This window comes from Anomaloglossus baeobatrachus, chromosome 3 (genome assembly GCF_048569485.1).
Source record: "Anomaloglossus baeobatrachus isolate aAnoBae1 chromosome 3, aAnoBae1.hap1, whole genome shotgun sequence".
Taxonomy (NCBI): domain Eukaryota; kingdom Metazoa; phylum Chordata; class Amphibia; order Anura; family Aromobatidae; genus Anomaloglossus; species Anomaloglossus baeobatrachus.
Window position 1 is genome coordinate 79,365,264 of NC_134355.1, and position 20,924 is coordinate 79,386,187.

At 47.3% G+C, this 20,924-nt stretch overlaps 1 protein-coding gene across 1 annotated transcript in view; it reads left to right on the forward strand.

Moving 5' to 3' along the window:
- BFSP1 (beaded filament structural protein 1) overlaps positions 1-20,924 on the forward strand; it is a 98,346-nt gene that overhangs the window by 17,044 nt on the left and 60,378 nt on the right. The window contains exon 3 of the mRNA XM_075339276.1: positions 8,224-8,319. Coding sequence (XP_075195391.1) covers positions 8,224-8,319 — 96 coding nt within the window. The remainder of the gene's footprint in view (positions 1-8,223; positions 8,320-20,924) is intronic.

The window sequence follows — 20,924 nt, forward strand, 5'->3', positions numbered from 1 at the left end:
CAAATTATCCAGTGAAACACATTTCTAAGTATTGCTACGTATTACTGGCTGCTCCCAATTAGCCAGTGAAAGACATTTCTAGATATTGCTAGTTGCTACATATTACTGCCTGCTCAAAATTATGCAGTCAATCACATTTATAGGTATTGCTGCTTAGTACTGCCTGCTGTCAATTTGCTAGTGAACTAGGTAAAAAGATCTTGCCAGTTTTCATTGCCTGCTCAAAATTATGCAGTCAATCACATTTCTATGTATTGTTAGTACTGGCTGTTGTCAATTTGCTAGTGAACTAGGTAAAAAGGTCTTGCCCGTTTTCATTAGTACTGGCTGCTGTTAATTTGCTAGTGAAGTAGGTAAAAAGGTCATGGCCATGTAGGGTCAAACACAGCCATTACACAGTACATAGCAGGGGTACATATATAAGATTATCTCAGCACTGGAACATTTTTGTTTATCACATTCAATTGTGGAACTTATTTTTATTCCAAGATTTAAATTTTGTTTGAAGGAAAACCCCTTTAAACATAGGGCTGAAATCATGCAACCAGATGCATGGTGCCAGTGGCCGGGCTGCATGTATCTGCTGTCAGGTTTTCTTTAAAACATGAGGCAGGATTTTTCACTTTTTTCTTACTATGATAATTTAATTTACTTTATTGGCATTAATAGATCAAATGAAACACATGTACATATTACCTACAGGACAATGAAGGACAAGAACAAGGACAACTCACAGCCATTCTATAAAACATAACAACGGGATATAAACTACATAATTATAAAAAGCTTTATCCATGCTTCTGTGTTATATTTCTTTTCATCTCTATGCTATCCCTATGCTGGATTTCATTACTGGTGGTAATTGTAATAGCCAAGTATTTTATCAATTTAGCTTTGCTTCACAGCTGCACAACTGGTTTGAGGCTATGTCTATCAAATAAAACAGTAAAAACTCCATAAAAAGTAAAAGTGGAAAGTAAAAGAAAATCACTAACTTTCATCTTCCCAATTTGTAATGTGACAATGCTGTCTTGCACCCTTTACAGTACATGGATCTGAAACCTCTCACTTATTTAGACAATAGACTTTAAATCATAGAAATGAGAAAAGGCTTTCCAATTGAAGGAAAAAGATGATCTGTGAAACCTTTCTGATAATAGGAGAAATTGGACTGATTTTAGTTTATAACAAAAAACCACTGCGTTCCAAATTATTATGCAATTTATATTTAGGCGCCTTAGAAATGTAATTTTTTGCTTTTCTGTAAAGTCATGGGTGGTTGTATCTCAGGGCTCTTTGCATCACTGAAATCAAGTTTAAAGAACTGTGACAATTAGTTTGCCAGGTGAGCCCAATTATAGGAAAATTACTTAAAGGGAACCTGTCACCAGTTTTTTGCCCTATAAGCTGCGGCCACCACCACTTGGCTCTTATATACAGCATTCTAACATGTTGTATGTAAGAGCCCAGGCCACTGGGTATAACATAAAAAACACTTTATAATACTCACCTAGAAGGTCGCTCCGGTGCACAACGGATGGATGGGTGATACCGTTCTCCGGGACCGACGCCTTCCCTTCCGTCCATCTTGGTCTTCCTTATTCTGAAGCCACGGTGCATGAAGCGTCTACGTCATACACACTTGCCGGTGTGTATGCCGAGCAGGGCAGATTAAAGTGCGCCTGCACAGGACCTCAATGCCGGCGTGTGTGTATGACGTAGACGCGTCATGCACCGCGGCTTCAGAAAAAGGAAGACCAAGATGGCCGAAAGGGGAGGCACCGGTCTCAGAGAACGGCACCACCCATCTGACCGTTGTGCATCGGAGCGACTTTCTAGGTGAGTATTATAAAGTGTTTTTTTATGTTATACCCAGTGACCTGGGCTCTTTTATACAGCATATTAGAATGCTGTATATAAGAGCCCAGTGGTAGTGGCCGTAGCTTATAGGCACCAAATCTGGTGACAGGTTCCCTTTAAGAAAAAAGTTTCACATTATTAGACAGGCCACAGGTTTCAAACAACATGCAAAAGAAAAGAATCTCTCTCTTTTGAAGAAAAGCTTCAAATAGTGAAATACCTTGGACAAGGTCTGAAAACACTAGACATGTCACGAAAACTTAAGCGTGATCATCATACCGTGAAGACATTTGTGGCTAATACAAAGCACAGATGGGTTTATGCAGATAAAAGCATAATGAGGAAGGATTCTGCACAAAAAATATTCATCAGGTTAAGAGAGCAGATGATAAAATACCAAAAGGAATAAAAAAAAAAAAAAAAAAGGAATCAACAAACACATATTCAAAGCCTGTGGTGCCTCTGAAATTAAAATTGAGCATAAATGTGATGCCCTGGACTAGCCAGGTAGTCACATACATACCAACATACACACCCCCCACCCTAGACAGTTACAACAGTCAATCAAAAACCCTTGTTGCCTCCCTCCTAGGTCTGATGTCCACACCAGGTGGGGCGGAGCCAGCCGGTTGGCTCCACCCTCCGAGGAGTTCACAGGCCTGGAGGCGGGAAAAGTGTCAGATCAGTTTTGGAGGTGGAAGTGAGAGGAGTAAACACTTCAGGTGTCTGGGTAGGAGCCCAGGCACTGACAGCAAGGTTGGCAGACGGTGGTGGCCATCTGCAGGAGTTGGTGGAACTCTGTGAAGCCGTAAGGACCGGGGTCGGGCCATCGGACCCCGACCAGTCTTGGAGCCGCCGTCAATAGTCAAATCCGAGTGTGACAGGAACCCCAGGGGTTCCCCAACAACTAAGTCCCGACAGAAGGCAACGGTCCACACCGTGAGGATTTACAGCCACCGCCACAGGCTAGAGATCCAAGGGCCAGTGCCTGCGGGCAAAACGGGCTCCTACGGCACCTATAAGCCGGGGAGCGGACTACCGGTGGGCAACCACAGGAGTCAGAACATTCTAAAAGGTGCAGGGAAAGACAGCCACCATCAGCCATCCGGGGAGAGCACAACAACAACACTGCAGCCGGCTGTGGGACCCGTCCATCCGGCCGTTTTGGTTTACCAGAGACTCTGTCAGTGATTGTCTGAGTGAGTACACCAGTGACGTCCGGCACCGTGCCGCGCAGTCCCTGCACCCCAGCCATCCAGCCTCCCCGTTACAGCACCGGGCCCCAGAGGGGACAACATCCTAGCTGCACCCTACCATCTCTCCCGGGATCCCCGTTACCAGCAGCGGTGGTGCCATCATCACCACGTCCCGTGGGTGGCGTCATGAACTCTCTCCCCAAACCAACCATCCCTTTTCACTCACGGGCGAGGAGCGCTGCTCGAGTCCCCGGGTCCGGCCCACCGCTCGAGCCACCGAGCAGCAGCAGCAGAAGCCCCGGACCCGAGCATGGTGAGTGCGTTCCCCTCCACCCGCGACAACTTGGCGCTACGAACAGGATAGAACCAATCGACTTACCAGTAGAAGTGCGCCTTGTGGTCTCCGCCGACGGCGTCCGGCCGAAAAATTTGAAGCGCCGCCATCTTTGGTGTGAAGATTTCCCGCTCGAGTCTCTTCCCCAAGCAGGGAAGGCGTGAAAGTGAGAGGAAGTGCTAAAAAGAACCAAGGGGGGGCGGGTGAAGGCCTGCCTAATGTAGCCGAGGGCATAAAAAGCCGGGACGCCAGGGCTCTGCAACATACCCGGTTCCTGGAAGCAGCTTGCAACATGTCCGCACCACCTGAGAGGCCTGAGTCTCCGGAGCCTGCCCTCGGGAAGGCGGCATGGCTGAAAACCCAAGTGATGCTGCTGTGCTGTCGTAACCGGGCCCAGGTACGGGACCTGCTGGATCGCTGGACCGCTGAGATGGAGGAGCTGGCTGCGGTCGTGCGGGCGCATGAAATAGAGGCCATGCTGGAAGAGCTGGTGAGTGACCCACGCCCTTGTGTCCCAGAGGGACCGTCCGCTGCGGCTGAAGGATTCGGTCTACCCCTGGCCCCTGCAGGGCCCACTCCATCGTCCATGCTAGCCGCCCGTGCGGCCCCGCTCAGGCCGCTGTCCCGATGGAGGTGACGGAGTCCGCGTTGATGCCCCGCCAGGGCCCAGAGGCCCGAGAGGACGCCAGCCAACCAATAGCTGGAGTGGTTGACTTAGAGGAACCGCAAGTCTGGGCTCAGTTGGAAACAGTCTCAGTCCTGCCAGGTCCCGTCATTAGCCACCTAGAGTCAGATGACAACGGCTCGGGGCTTGACACAGAGCCTGTCTCAGAGGAGGAGGGAATGTTTGGCTTGTATGACATGGAGGCCACTTACATCCCTCGGAACGGAAATAATGGATACCGGGCGTCTCTCCTCCGCCGCGCCTGTTGTGCGCTGGAAGGGATGGAGCCTGTGTTTCTTCACCTGGAGCCGGGTGAGGAGTACGGAAGTGAGCAGTAGTGGCAGCGGTCCTCCGTTGCAACCAAGTTGTCCCCGTTGGGACCCTCTGCACTTTGAATGAACACTAAATCAAACCGAGTTTTTCACCTGATTGTCTACCGTGATTATCCCGGCCGTTGCCGGCAAGTTGTCCCCGGAGGGACCCTATGTGTTTTACCGCCCATATGAGAAACTGCTCATGAACATGACCGAGAACTGGCAGGCCACCCACGAACTTGTGGGTTTGTAAATAGTTTGGTGGGCTGGTTTCCGCCCATGCCGCCTCCGGAGAGGCAGATTGGAGGAAGGGCCCGCAGCAGAGCAGGCTGGGGCCCGTCCACCACCAGGACCGGTAGCCATCCTCCGGGGGTCAGGGGTCCCCCTGGACGTGGGGTCCCCTGAACTGACAGCCGGGTGCGAGATACCGTACCCGTTCCCGCTCGGGTAACCTGGACCTGGACTGGGGAAGAGGGGTGCTGCCCGTTTCTTAGGGGCAGCATCAAGGATCAGGTTATTTGGGTGGGGGAGCGGATGACCATGAACCCGTCCGTTTTAATAAAAATGTTTGAAACATTAAAGCACTGTACCTCCCGTAAGGGAAGATTTGAAAACATACTTACGTTAAATGTTTAATATGTTAAATTATCTTTTGCAGTTTGAAAAATAAAACCAGTGATGGACGGGCAGCCCGCGGACGGTCTGCATTTTACCAAGGGGAAGTGTGATGCCCTGGACTAGCCAGGTAGTCACATACATACCAACAATACACACTCCCACCCTAGACAGTTACAACAGTCAATCAAAAACCCTTGTTGCCTCCATCCCAGGTCTGCTGTCCACACCAGGTGGGGCGGAGCCAGGCAGTTGGCTCCACCCACTGAGGAGTTCACAGGCCTGGAGGCGGGAAAAGTGTCAGATCAGTTTTGGAGGTGGAAGTGAGAGGAGTAAACACTTCAGGTGTCTGGGTAGGAGCCCAGGCACTGAAAGCAAGGTTGGCAGATGGTGGTGGCCGTCTGCAGGAGTTGGTGGAACTCTGCGAAGCCGTAAGGACCGGGGTCGGGCGTTGGCCCGCCGGTACTGAACCAGTGAGTGGAGTGAAGCTAAGCACACAGGCAGGGCCATCGGACCCCAACCAGGCTTGGAGCCGCCGTCAATAGTCAAATCCGATTGTGACAGGAACCCCAGGGGTTCCCCAACAACCAAGTCCCGACAGAAGGCAACGGTCCACACCGTGAGGATATACAGCCACCGCCACAGGCTAGAGATCCAAGGGCCAGCGCCTGCGGGCAAAACGGATTCCTACGGCACCTATACGCCGGGGAGCGGACTACTGGTGGGCAACCACAGGAGTCAAAACATTCTAAAAGGTGCAGGGAAAGACAGCCACCATCAGCTGTCCGGGAAGAGCACAACAACAACACTGCAGCCGGCTGCGGGACCCGTCCATCCGGCCGTTTTGGTTTACCAGAGACTCTGTCAGTGATTGTCTGAGTGAGTACACCAGTGCCATATGGCACCGCACCACGCAGTCCCTGCACCCCAGCCATCCAGCCTCCCTGTTACATCCCCGGGCCCCGGGATCACCAACCCCCCTACCCACGGAGGGGACAACATCCCAGCTGCACCCTACCATCTCTCCCGGGATCCCCGTCACCAGCAGCGATGGTGCCATCATCGCTACGTCCTGTGGGTGGCGTCACGAACAATCTCCCTAACCAAACCATCCCTTTTCACTCACGGGCGAGGAGCGCTGCTCGAGTCCCCGGGGCCGGCCCACCGCTCGAGCCACCGAGCAGCAGCAGCAGAAGACCGGACCCGAGCGTGGCGAGCGCGTTCCCCTCCGCCCGCGACATAAACCTACTGTTTGCCCACCCCTAAAATGTACACACAAGTAGAAATAGTTGCATTGGGTCAAGACAGTCATAAAGACTAATTTTAAAAGTCTTCATTACTGATCAGTGCCATGCAACCCTGATGGTCCAGATGGATGAAGTAATGGTTGGTTGGGGGATGGCCACCATGTCTTAAACAGGTTGTGACATCAGCAAGGAGGTAGCAGAATCATGTTGTGGGCCTGAATTTTGAGGAGAATGCTGGTAGGCTCCTTTAGGGTCCCTGAAGGTGTAAAAATTACCTTAAAAGTATATAGATTTTAGAACTGACCACTTTTTTTCTATACAAGGAAAATGGAAAAATCTAGTGATGAAGGAAAGCCAAATATGTAGGATAAAAATTTGTCAGCTTTAATAAATCCAAAATGAAAGGGAATTCACACAGACAATGACATCAACAATTACAGACATTGTTAGGGTGCCCCCCTGAAAACCGACGCATTTCAGCAATGGCAGTGGCTACTCCTTAATCATTGTTGTGATCACATGGTTATGACTTTTCCATTTTCCTTGCATCAGTTATCTGGCCCAGAACCAGGTCTTTCCGTGCCAATCCAGGAGTTACATTACGAGGGTGGAAGTGTGAGCTGACTCATTGTCCTGTGTTGCCACTTTCTTCCATAGTACAAAATGAAGAATCGTGCCATTTGTCAAATCATACATGACAATGCACCATCTCATGCTTCAAGGAATACCTCTGATTTATTTGCTGCTACGGGCATAAAAGGAGAGAAAGCCATGGCGTTCCGGCCAGACTCCCTGACTTACACCTCTTGAGGACCTTTTGAGTATCATCAAGCAAAAGATCTTTAAGGGTGAGAGGCAGTTCACACCAAAACAGCAGCTCTGGGAGGCTATTCTGATGCCCTGCAAAGAAAATCAAGCATAAACTATCGGTAAACTCACAAGTTCAATGGATGCAAGAATTTTGAAGGTGATATCAAAGAAGGAGTTCTACGTTAATATGTAACTTGGCCTTAAAGCGAACCAATCACCAGGATTTTGCTATATAACCGAAAGTCAGTGCTATACTGGCACTATCAAGCTGATTCTATACATACCTTTAGTGGTCAGATTGGATGTATAGTTTCTGAAATGCAGGCAAGTAAAGTTACATAAAGGTACAGCTTTTTGATTGGCAGCAGCTGTCGAATAGCTAATATGTGGGTCAAACTTTGCTATCTATCCCCGTCCCTGTCTGCTTCCTGACCTCTGTAAATGTTAGATTGTATGAGCTGCATTTTTAACACGCCCCTATCATCTAACAGAAATGACTCATATCTAGTAGGAGCCCATATAGACTAGCATCTACAGAGCCCAGGCAGCAGACAGGGGTGGGAATAGATATAGCAAAACCCCACCCACATATTAGCTATTCAGCAGCTGCTGCCAATCAAAAAGCTGTGCATGTCTGGGACTTTACTTGCCTGTATTTCAAAAACTTTACATCCAATCTGACACCGGAAGGTATGTATAGAATCAGCATGATAGTGCCAGTATAGCACTGGCTTTAGTTTATATGGGAAAATCCAGGTGATTGGTGCGCTTTAAGATATTTTTGGTTAGAAAAGTATTTGATTTCAGTCAATGTGACCTCTTAATGCTGCAAATTCAACAAATGACCATTTTCCATTCTATACAAGCTATAACATGTTTGGAAACAATATATTGCATAATAATGTGGAGCATTTTGTTTTTTTTTAGTTTTGAAAACATTACTGTTGTCATTTGGAGATTTCTCCAATTATATTTGATTTATAGTCTTATAGTGGCAGATTTGAACATTATACAGGCTCATTTGCATCGATCATTTAGGGAAATCAGAGAAGCATTTGCATAATAATTTTGAACGCAGTGTTTATGGTGTTTGATGAGCCATAGACATATCTCCTGTAAATAAATCAAGCATAGGGTTTATTTGTAAATGGAGACTAATACATTTCTATATACTGTATATTAGGAGGCTGATGAAGCTTTGCTGAGTAATCTTGAACTTCAGATTGAATCTCAGTTTCTTCAAGATGACATTAATGCTGCAAAGGATCGATACAAAAAGGTAAATTTACAATTCAAATTTTACAATTGGAGATTTAAAAAATTTACATTGAGGACATATTGTGAATGGCTGTGGCACACACTTAAGGTATTTTTATTTTGAGTCATTAAAAATAATTAATGGAATGAAAGGGATTGTCCTACGAACAAAGTATAATTTAATCAATAGATCTTGGACTGATAATAATTCCCTGAGCAGGGAAGGAAGCAAAAGAGTATACAGAAAGGATAGAATGAGGTCTCATCCGATTCTTTCTAGGAGGTAAAACAGACAGACAAATGTTTTACCTCACAGAAAGCTGCCCCTTCAATCCTATGCTATCCTGTCAATATACTCTCTTTTGTTTCCTCCTTTGCCCAGGAGCTGTGATACGATCGGACCATGTCCCTGTACTGTATAGTGAGACACAGTCAATAGATAGTACATAGCAAGAGTACCGTTATAAGATTATCTCAGCACAGGAATAGTTTTTGTAAATTCATTCAATTGTGGAACATATTTATTTTATGATCTATTGATTAAAGTGTACTTTGTTCATGGGAAAATGCCTTTAAATATTGGATCAAGTTCACAACATATTGATTTATTAACAGGAATGGTATAAATGAGTTGGCATTGAGCCAACTCACCACATGGGAGATGCTGGGTTTGGAGCATATATATCACATGGGGTACACTGAAGCTGGAACATATACATCACATAGGATACACAAGGCTGTAGCATATATATCACAAAAGAAACACTGGGATTGAAGCGTATGCATTATATAGGAGACACTGGGACTGAAACATATACATCACATAGGAGACACTGGAGTTTGAGTATACAGGAAACACTGGGATTGCAGCAAATACATCACATAGGAGACGCTGGGGCTGCAGCCTATACATTACATGAGAGATGCTGGGGCTGCAGACTTTACATTACATGTTAGAAGCTGAGGCTGCAGCCTTTACATTACATGGGAGATGCTGGACCTGCAGCTTATACATTACATGGGAGATTCTGTGACTGCAGCCTACACATCACATGAGAGATGCTGGGGCTGCAGCCTATACATCCCATGGGAAACTCTGGTAATGCAGCTTTACATATCATGGGAGATACTGGGAATGACTTCTTTATTGGTGGAACAGGTACATCATGATGCTGGATATAGTCCTTCATTATATGAACTGCAGTGTTTTGTAGTAAATATTGTATTCCTGTGCTCGATGTGTAAAGAGGAATTAAAGGGCTAGTAGCAGCATAACAGGAGTGCTGGCCCAAGCACCACAGTCCCTGGCAATCTGCCCAGTGGCTAGAGCAAAGGACATTGACTCGCGCACCAAAGGTTTCCCACCACTGATCTATAAGTGGTGGGAAACTATACTATACTATACTATACTTATAGTCATATGAAAAAGTTTGGGCACCCCTATTAATGTTAACCTTTTTTCTTTATAACAATTTGGGTTTTTGCAACAGCTATTTCAGTTTCATATATCTAACAACTGATGGACTGAGTAATATTTCTGGATTGAAATGAGGTTTATTGTACTAACAGAAAATGTGTAATCCGCATTTAAACAAAATTTGACTGGTGCAAAAGTATGGGCACCTCAACATAAAAGTGACATTAATATTTTGTAGATCCTCCTTTTGCAAAATGAACAGCCTCTAGTCGCTTCCTGTAGCGTTTAATGAGTTCCTGGATCCTGGATGAAGGTATATTTGACCATTCCTATTTACTAAACAATTCCAGTTCAGTTAAGTTTGATGGTCGCCGAGCATGGACAGTAGAGTTGAGCGCGGTTCGTGGTTCGTGGTTCTCCAGTTCGCGGCTCGAGTGATTTTGGGGCATGTTCTAGATCGAACTAGAACTCGAGCTTTTTGCAAAAGCTCGGTAGTTCTAGAAACGTTCGAGAACGGTTCTAGCAGCCAAAAAACAGCTAAATCATAGCTTGGTTTCTGCTGTAATAGTGTAAGTCACTCTGTGAATCAAACTATTATCACATTTCAGTGTATAGTGTGCGTGAACAGCGCCTTCAGATCACTGCTGTTTCTATAATGGCGATCGCCATTTTTTTTTTTTTTTTTTCTTGTCTTCCTTCCCTAAGCGCGCGCGTCTTGTGGGGCGGGCCAGCATGTCAGCCAATCCCAGACACACACACAGCTAAGTGGACTTTGAGCCAGAGAAGCAACGGCATGTGTGATAGGATCTGCATGTCACATGTCCCTGCATTATAAAACCGGACATTTTCTTCACGGACGCCATTATCTGCCTTCTGCGTCTTTGGTGTCAGACATCACTGTCGCAGCTCCGTCTTCCTGAGTCCTATAGCCGATACAGCTGTATGCGCTGCATACACAGCGTTAGACAGCTTAGGGAGAGCACTTTATAGCAGTCCTTTTAAGGGCTCCAACCGGCAGGGTCAGAGAGCCATAGGTGACAGGTCCTGCAAACAGCAACAGCGTCTGTGTAGCCCAGGTCAGGGATTTCCTACCTGCATTTCACCATTAGGAGGGAATAGAAAGGCAGTCTTCCATTCCTCTACCCAGAGCACCACAATCCTGCCACTGTACCCTCTTGTCCTCTGCACACTCCAACTGATAACTAAGCCATTATACTAGCAAACACTCAGTGTACCTAGTGGCATCCTATACGTGGCTATTGGACTTTGCTATAGTCCCACTAGTGCAAAGACATTTGCAGAGCGCGTCTGCCTGCATTGCACACTACAACTCATTCTAACCAAGCCATTATACTAGCAAACACTCAGTGTACCTAGTGGCATCCTATACGTGGCTATTGGACTTTGCTATAGTCCCACTAGTGCAAAGACATTTGCAGAGCGCGTCTGCCTGCGTTGCACACTACAACTCATTCTAACCAAGCCATTATACTAGCAAACACTCAGTGTACCTAGTGGCATCCTATACGTGGCTATTGGACTTTGCTATAGTCCCACTAGTGCAAAGACATTTGCAGAGCGCGTCTGCCTGCGTTGCACACTACAACTCATTCTAACCAAGCCATTATACTAGCAAACACTCAGTGTACCTAGTGGCATCCTATACGTGGCTATTGGACTTTGCTATAGTCCCACTAGTGCAAAGACATTTGCAGAGCGCGTCTGCCTGCGTTGCACACTACAACTCATTCTAACCAAGCCATTATACTAGCAAACACTCAGTGTACCTAGTGGCATCCTATACGTGGCTATTGGACTTTGCTATAGTCCCACTAGTGCAAAGACATTTGCAGAGCGCGTCTGCCTGCGTTGCACACTACAACTCATTCTAACCAAGCCATTATACTAGCAAACACTCAGTGTACCTAGTGGCATCCTATACGTGGCTATTGGACTTTGCTATAGTCCCACTAGTGCAAAGACATTTGCAGAGCGCGTCTGCCTGCGTTGCACACTACAACTCATTCTAACCAAGCCATTATACTAGCAAACACTCAGTGTACCTAGTGGCATCCTATACGTGGCTATTGGACTTTGCTATAGTCCCACTAGTGCAAAGACATTTGCAGAGCGCGTCTGCCTGCGTTGCACACTACAACTCATTCTAACCAAGCCATTATACTAGCAAACACTCAGTGTACCTAGTGGCATCCTATACGTGGCTATTGGACTTTGCTATAGTCCCACTAGTGCAAAGACATTTGCAGAGCGCGTCTGCCTGCGTTGCACACTACAACTCATTCTAACCAAGCCATTATACTAGCAAACACTCAGTGTACCTAGTGGCATCCTATACGTGGCTATTGGACTTTGCTATAGTCCCACTAGTGCAAAGACATTTGCAGAGCGCGTCTGCCTGCGTTGCACACTACAACTCATTCTAACCAAGCCATTATACTAGCAAACACTCAGTGTACCTAGTGGCATCCTATACGTGGCTATTGGACTTTGCTATAGTCCCACTAGTGCAAAGACATTTGCAGAGCGCGTCTGCCTGCGTTGCACACTACAACTCATTCTAACCAAGCCATTATACTAGCAAACACTCAGTGTACCTAGTGGCATCCTATACGTGGCTATTGGACTTTGCTATAGTCCCACTAGTGCAAAGACATTTGCAGAGCGCGTCTGCCTGCGTTGCACACTACAACTCATTCTAACCAAGCCATTATACTAGCAAACACTCAGTGTACCTAGTGGCATCCTATACGTGGCTATTGGACTTTGCTATAGTCCCACTAGTGCAAAGACATTTGCAGAGCGCGTCTGCCTGCGTTGCACACTACAACTCATTCTAACCAAGCCATTATACTAGCAAACACTCAGTGTACCTAGTGGCATCCTATACGTGGCTATTGGACTTTGCTATAGTCCCACTAGTGCAAAGACATTTGCAGAGCGCGTCTGCCTGCGTTGCACACTACAACTCATTCTAACCAAGCCATTATACTAGCAAACACTCAGTGTACCTAGTGGCATCCTATACGTGGCTATTGGACTTTGCTATAGTCCCACTAGTGCAAAGACATTTGCAGAGCGCGTCTGCCTGCGTTGCACACTACAACTCATTCTAACCAAGCCATTATACTAGCAAACACTCAGTGTACCTAGTGGCATCCTATACGTGGCTATTGGACTTTGCTATAGTCCCACTAGTGCAAAGACATTTGCAGAGCGCGTCTGCCTGCGTTGCACACTACAACTCATTCTAACCAAGCCATTATACTAGCAAACACTCAGTGTACCTAGTGGCATCCTATACGTGGCTATTGGACTTTGCTATAGTCCCACTAGTGCAAAGACATTTGCAGAGCGCGTCTGCCTGCGTTGCACACTACAACTCATTCTAACCAAGCCATTATACTAGCAAACACTCAGTGTACCTAGTGGCATCCTATACGTGGCTATTGGACTTTGCTATAGTCCCACTAGTGCAAAGACATTTGCAGAGCGCGTCTGCCTGCGTTGCACACTACAACTCATTCTAACCAAGCCATTATACTAGCAAACACTCAGTGTACCTAGTGGCATCCTATACGTGGCTATTGGACTTTGCTATAGTCCCACTAGTGCAAAGACATTTGCAGAGCGCGTCTGCCTGCGTTGCACACTACAACTCATTCTAACCAAGCCATTATACTAGCAAACACTCAGTGTACCTAGTGGCATCCTATACGTGGCTATTGGACTTTGCTATAGTCCCACTAGTGCAAAGACATTTGCAGAGCGCGTCTGCCTGCGTTGCACACTACAACTCATTCTAACCAAGCCATTATACTAGCAAACACTCAGTGTACCTAGTGGCATCCTATACGTGGCTATTGGACTTTGCTATAGTCCCACTAGTGCAAAGACATTTGCAGAGCGCGTCTGCCTGCGTTGCACACTACAACTCATTCTAACCAAGCCATTATACTAGCAAACACTCAGTGTACCTAGTGGCATCCTATACGTGGCTATTGGACTTTGCTATAGTCCCACTAGTGCAAAGACATTTGCAGAGCGCGTCTGCCTGCGTTGCACACTACAACTCATTCTAACCAAGCCATTATACTAGCAAACACTCAGTGTACCTAGTGGCATCCTATACGTGGCTATTGGACTTTGCTATAGTCCCACTAGTGCAAAGACATTTGCAGAGCGCGTCTGCCTGCGTTGCACACTACAACTCATTCTAACCAAGCCATTATACTAGCAAACACTCAGTGTACCTAGTGGCATCCTATACGTGGCTATTGGACTTTGCTATAGTCCCACTAGTGCAAAGACATTTGCAGAGCGCGTCTGCCTGCGTTGCACACTACAACTCATTCTAACCAAGCCATTATACTAGCAAACACTCAGTGTACCTAGTGGCATCCTATACGTGGCTATTGGACTTTGCTATAGTCCCACTAGTGCAAAGACATTTGCAGAGCGCGTCTGCCTGCGTTGCACACTACAACTCATTCTAACCAAGCCATTATACTAGCAAACACTCAGTGTACCTAGTGGCATCCTATACGTGGCTATTGGACTTTGCTATAGTCCCACTAGTGCAAAGACATTTGCAGAGCGCGTCTGCCTGCGTTGCACACTACAACTCATTCTAACCAAGCCATTATACTAGCAAACACTCAGTGTACCTAGTGGCATCCTATACGTGGCTATTGGACTTTGCTATAGTCCCACTAGTGCAAAGACATTTGCAGAGCGCGTCTGCCTGCGTTGCACACTACAACTCATTCTAACCAAGCCATTATACTAGCAAACACTCAGTGTACCTAGTGGCATCCTATACGTGGCTATTGGACTTTGCTATAGTCCCACTAGTGCAAAGACATTTGCAGAGCGCGTCTGCCTGCGTTGCACACTACAACTCATTCTAACCAAGCCATTATACTAGCAAACACTCAGTGTACCTAGTGGCATCCTATACGTGGCTATTGGACTTTGCTATAGTCCCACTAGTGCAAAGACATTTGCAGAGCGCGTCTGCCTGCGTTGCACACTACAACTCATTCTAACCAAGCCATTATACTAGCAAACACTCAGTGTACCTAGTGGCATCCTATACGTGGCTATTGGACTTTGCTATAGTCCCACTAGTGCAAAGACATTTGCAGAGCGCGTCTGCCTGCGTTGCACACTACAACTCATTCTAACCAAGCCATTATACTAGCAAACACTCAGTGTACCTAGTGGCATCCTATACGTGGCTATTGGACTTTGCTATAGTCCCACTAGTGCAAAGACATTTGCAGCACGTCTGCCTGCGTTGCACACTCCAACTAATTATAACTAAGTTGCATTGTCAGGGATATTTATTCTTTATTATTCTGCTGTTAATAAAGCTAGACCACCACTGCAATCTTCACCACCTCTCAATTTTTACTACCACATTTTCAGTCCACAATCTTGTCGCAATCAACATGAGTGGCAAAATGACAGATGCTGGTGGAAAGGGGAAGAGGCGTGGTGGAAAAGGCAAAAAAGGTTTTGTCCGTGGGGAAGGTGGCAAAGCTCCATTATCATCTGCTGAAGATAGACCATCTACCAGCAAAAGTAAGATGTCTACTACTTACCGTGGACAATCCGATGTGCTCCCTTTGTTACGGACACGAACAACAGGAACAAAGGTAGATGATGGGCAAAAAAGGAAAATGCTTGAATGGATCTCAAGTGGTCCAACAAGTGCCCTCTCTGCCACTTCAAGTACCGCATCCAAAAAACACCAGTCCTCTGAGTTGTCATCCCAATCAAACTTGCTTTCTCCCAGCTCTGAAGTCTCCATCAGCCCTGCACAGTATGGTGGAACTGAGATGGCTGAGTCTGCAGAGCTGTTCAGTCACACTATAGCCTGGGAATCAGAGGTCTGCTCCCAAGCTACAGTGAGTACAGAACAGGAAATGGTCTGCAGTGATGCCCAGAACCTTTGTGACTCAGATTCAGGCCGTGAGGACCAAGTTTCTGAGCATAATGTTGACCCTTTGTCACAAACTGTAACACCTGTGGTTATAGACAATGAGGAACATACTGATGAAGATGAGACGCAGATACCCGATTGGGATGACAACTTAAATATTCCGTCAGGGCAAGAAGAGGCTCGGTCTGAGGGGGAGGGGAGTGCAAACACAACAATTGATGATGACGTTCTAGATCCCACCTACTGTCAACCCCCAGTCAGGCACTCGAGGAGGTCAACAGAGGCGGTGGAGGAGGATGCAACCGACGACGAAGTTACCTTGCGCCTTCCTGGACAGAGTCGGAGCACTGGTAGCACGTCTACAACTGCATCCTCAGCCACCACTCTGCCTATGAGCATTATTCGGGGTGGATCAACAGGTCGCATGGCCTCTAAGCCTTGCCTAGCCTGGTCCTTTTTTCACATCGAAAAAGATCGCCCAACTCATGTGATATGTAACATTTGTCATGATTCTGTTAGTAGAGGTCAAAACCTCAGCAGTTTGACAACTTCTTCCATGAATCGTCACATGACTAAATATCATAAGTCCCGGTGGGAAGCTCACCGTGCTGCAATGCGGCCTAGTGGAGCGAACCATCCACCGCCCGCCCCTTCCACTGCATCCGCGCGCTCTTCATCTTCTAGGACTGTGGGGACAGCTGCCACACCTGTTTTTCCACGCAAAACTTCCACCACTGTAACCGCAACAGGCAGTTTGCTTGTAAGGTCGTCAGTTGGTTTGGAAGGGGAAACAAGTGAGTGTGTACACCTCTCTCAGACATCGATAGCACCAACGTTGGATGAAGGCAACATCATGTCTCCGCCTGCACTTTCCTCACAAACCTGCATTTTTCAAGGGACACCCTACTCAACACCGTCTACACACAGCAGCCAGATCTCTGTCCCTCAGATGTGGTCAAATAAAAGGCCACTTCCTCCGACCCATGACAAAGCTAAGAGGTTGACTCTATCCCTCTGTAAGCTGTTGGCTACCGAAATGCTGCCTTTCCGCCTAGTGGACACACAGGATTTTAGAGACCTTATGTCTGTCGCTGTGCCCCAGTACCAGATGCCTAGTCGCCACTACTTCTCTAAGAAAGGTGTGCCCGCGCTACACCAGCATGTCGCACACAACATCACCGCTTCCTTGAGAAACTCTGTGTGTGAACGGGTGCATTTCACCACCGATACTTGGACCAGTAAGCATGGACAGGGACGTTACATGTCGCTGACTGGGCACTGGGTAACTATGGTGATAGATGGTGAAGGGTCTGCTGCACAAGTCTTGCCGTCCCCACGACTTGTGTGTCAATCCTCTGTCTGTCCAAGTTCCGCCACTGCTTCTGCATCCTCCACCTCATCTGGGTCCTCTACCTCCGCCCCAAGCCTGCCTGGTCAGGCCACCAGCGTTCTCACTGCGCAGAAGGAATCACGCACCCCTCATTACTATGCTGGCAGCAGAGCGCAACGGCATCAGGCGGTCTTTAGCTTGACATGTCTTGGTAATAAGAGTCACACAGCTGAGGAGTTGTGGTCAGCTTTGCGGTCCGAGTTTAATAAATGGTTGTCTCCACTCAAACTGCAGCCTGGTAAGGCCGTGTGCGACAATGCTGCAAACCTGGGTGCGGCACTTCGCCTGGGCAAGGTGACACACGTACCTTGTATGGCTCACGTGTTGAACCTTGTCGTGCAGCAATTTTTAACACACTATCCCGGCCTAGATGGCCTTCTGAACAGGGCACGAAAACTGTCAGCTCACTTCCGCCGTTCAAGCGCCGCAGCAGAGCGACTTGCATCGCTCCAGAAGTCTTTCGGCCTGCCGGTTCATCGCCTGAAATGCGATGTGGCGACACGCTGGAATTCAACTCTCCACATGTTACAGCGACTGTGGCAGCACCGCAGAGCCCTGGTGCAATACGTCATGACGTATAGCCTGGGCCAACGAGATGCAGAGGTGGGGCAGATCACCCTGATGGAGTGGTCTCAGATCAAGGACCTATGCACCCTTCTGCACAGTTTCGACATGGCGACGAATATGTTTAGCTCTGACAATGCCATTATCAGCATGACGATTCCAGTCATTTACATGCTGGAGCACACGCTAAACACTATTCGGAGTCAGGGGGTGGGACAACATGAAGGGGAGGAACTACAGGAGGATTCATATGCGCAAGGGACAACAACATCACGAAGGTCCAGACGTTCATCATCACCAACGCAGCAGGCATGGGACCATGGGGGACAGGGATCGACAAGGGCGCATAGTAGCAGGCGAAATGTTGAGCAAGGTGCAGGAGAACATGAAGAAATGGAGGACGAACTGTCCATGGACATGGAAGACTCAGCGGATGAGGGAGACCTTGGTCAAATTTCAGTTGAAAGAGGTTGGGGTCAGATGTCAGAGGAAGAAAGAACGGGTAGCACCTCTATGCCACAAACACAGCATGGACTTGGTCCGCATGGCTGCGCAAGACACATGAGTGCCTTTTTGTTGCACTACCTCCAACATGACAGTCGTATTGTCAAAATTAGAAGTGATGATGACTACTGGATTGCCACACTATTAGATCCCCGGTACAAGTCCAAATTTTGTGACATAATTCCAGCCATAGAAAGGGACGCACGTATGCAGGAGTATCAGCAGAAGCTGTTACTAGATCTTAGCTCGGCTTTTCCACCAAACAACCGTGCAGGTGCAGGGAGTGAATCTCCCAGTTGTAACTTGACAAACATGGGACGGTCTCGTCATCTTCAACAGTCTACCCGTACCAGTAGGACCTTTTCTGGTGCCGGTAACAGCAATTTTATGGAATCTTTTCATAATTTTTTTAGACCCTCTTTTGCAAGGCCACCAGAGACAACAAGTCTGACACATAGTCAACGGCTGGAGAGGATGATACAGGAGTATCTCCAAATGAACATCGATGCCATGACTGTGCAACTGGAGCCTTGCTCCTTTTGGGCTTCAAACCTACAAAAATGGCCAGAGCTCGCAACTTACGCCTTGGAGATTTTGTCGTGTCCAGCTGCCAGCGTTGTCTCTGAACGTGTATTCAGTGCTGCTGGGTGTGTGCTGACAGATAAGCGCACGCGTCTGTCCAGTGACAATGTGGACAGACTGACGTTCATCAAAATGAACAAGTCATGGATCCAGAAGGAATTTACTACCCCTGTGTCATCCTGGGGAGAGTAAATGCTTGTGGATTTGGAATGTGCTTGATGCAAATCAAAACATCCTGTTTGCAACTAGGGCCCAAGTGCTGCCACTGATGGGGTGGGTGTCTGTGTGGCCCAATTTTTGGAAAAAAGGGAGACTCCGCTTGGAGTAACCCTTGCTTGCTGTGTTTTTAAAAGAAGCCAAGATGAACAGAGCTGGGATCAGGAAAGACTTTGCTACCTACCCCGGTGTCATCCTGGGGACGGCTAAGAATAGCGTATTTTTGAATGTGCTTGATGCAAATCAAAACATCCTGTTTGCAACTAGGGCCCAAGTGCTGCCACTGATGGGGTGGGTGTCTGTGTGGCCCAATTTTTGGAAAAAAGGGAGACTCCGCTTGGAGTAACCCTTGCTTGCTGTGTTTTTAAAAGAAGCCAAGATGAACAGAGCTGGGATCAGGAAAGACTTTGCTACCTACCCCGGTGTCATCCTGGGGACGGATAAGAATGGCGTATTTTTGAATGTGCTTGATGCAAATCTAGCTGTGAAGTGTACAACTGGGGCACAACTGCTGCCACTGAATGGGTGGGTGTGTGTGGGGCCCAATTTTTGGAAAAAAGGGGAGACTCCGCTTGGAGTAACCCTTGCTTACATTGTTTTTAAAAGAAGCCAAGATGAACAAGTCATGGGTCAGCAAAGACTTTGCTACCTACCCCAGTGTCATCCTGGGGACGGCTAAGAATAGCGTATTTTTGAATGTGCTTGATGCAAATCAAAACATCCTGTTTGCAACTAGGGCCCAAGTGCTGCCACTGATGGGGTGGGTGTCTGTGTGGCCCAATTTTTGGAAAAAAGGGAGACTCCGCTTGGAGTAACCCTTGCTTGCTGTGTTTTTAAAAGAAGCCAAGATGAACAGAGCTGGGATCAGGAAAGACTTTGCTACCTACCCCGGTGTCATCCTGGGGACGGCTAAGAATAGCGTATTTTTGAATGTGCTTGATGCAAATCAAAACATCCTGTTTGCAACTAGGGCCCAAGTGCTGCCACTGATGGGGTGGGTGTCTGTGTGGCCCAATTTTTGGAAAAAAGGGAGACTCCGCTTGGAGTAACCCTTGCTTGCTGTGTTTTTAAAAGAAGCCAAGATGAACAGAGCTGGGATCAGGAAAGACTTTGCTACCTACCCCGGTGTCATCCTGTGGACGGCTAAGAATAGCGTATTTTTGAATGTGCTTGATGCAAATCAAAACATCCTGTTTGCAACTAGGGCCCAAGTGCTGCCACTGATGGGGTGGGTGTCTGTGTGGCCCAATTTTTGGAAAAAAGGGAGACTCCGCTTGGAGTAACCCTTGCTTACATTGTTTTTAAAAGAAGCCAAGATGAACAAGTCATGGGTCAGCAAAGACTTTGCTACCTACCCCGGTGTCATCCTGGGGACGGCTAAGAATAGCGTATTTTTGAATGTGCTTGATGCAAATCAAAACATCCTGTTTGCAACTAGGGCCCAAGTGCTGCCACTGATGGGGTGGGTGTCTGTGTGGCCCAATTTTTGGAAAAAAGGGAGACTCCGCTTGGAGTAACCCTTGCTTGCTGTGTTTTTAAAAGAAGCCAAGATGAACAGAGCTGGGATCAGGAAAGACTTTGCTACCTACCCCGGTGTCATCCTGGGGACGGCTAAGAATAGCGTATTTTTGAATGTGCTTGATGCAAATCAAAACATCCTGTTTGCAACTAGGGCCCAAGTGCTGCCACTGATGGGGTGGGTGTCTGTGTGGCCCAATTTTTGGAAAAAAGGGAGACTCCGCTTGGAGTAACCCTTGCTTGCTGTGTTTTTAAAAGAAGCCAAGATGAACAGAGCTGGGATCAGGAAAGACTTTGCTACCTACCCCGGTGTCATCCTGTGGACGGCTAAGAATAGCGTATTTTTGAATGTGCTTGATGCAAATCAAAACATCCTGTTTGCAACTAGGGCCCAAGTGCTGCCACTGATGGGGTGGGTGTCTGTGTGGCCCAATTTTTGGAAAAAAGGGAGACTCCGCTTGGAGTAACCCT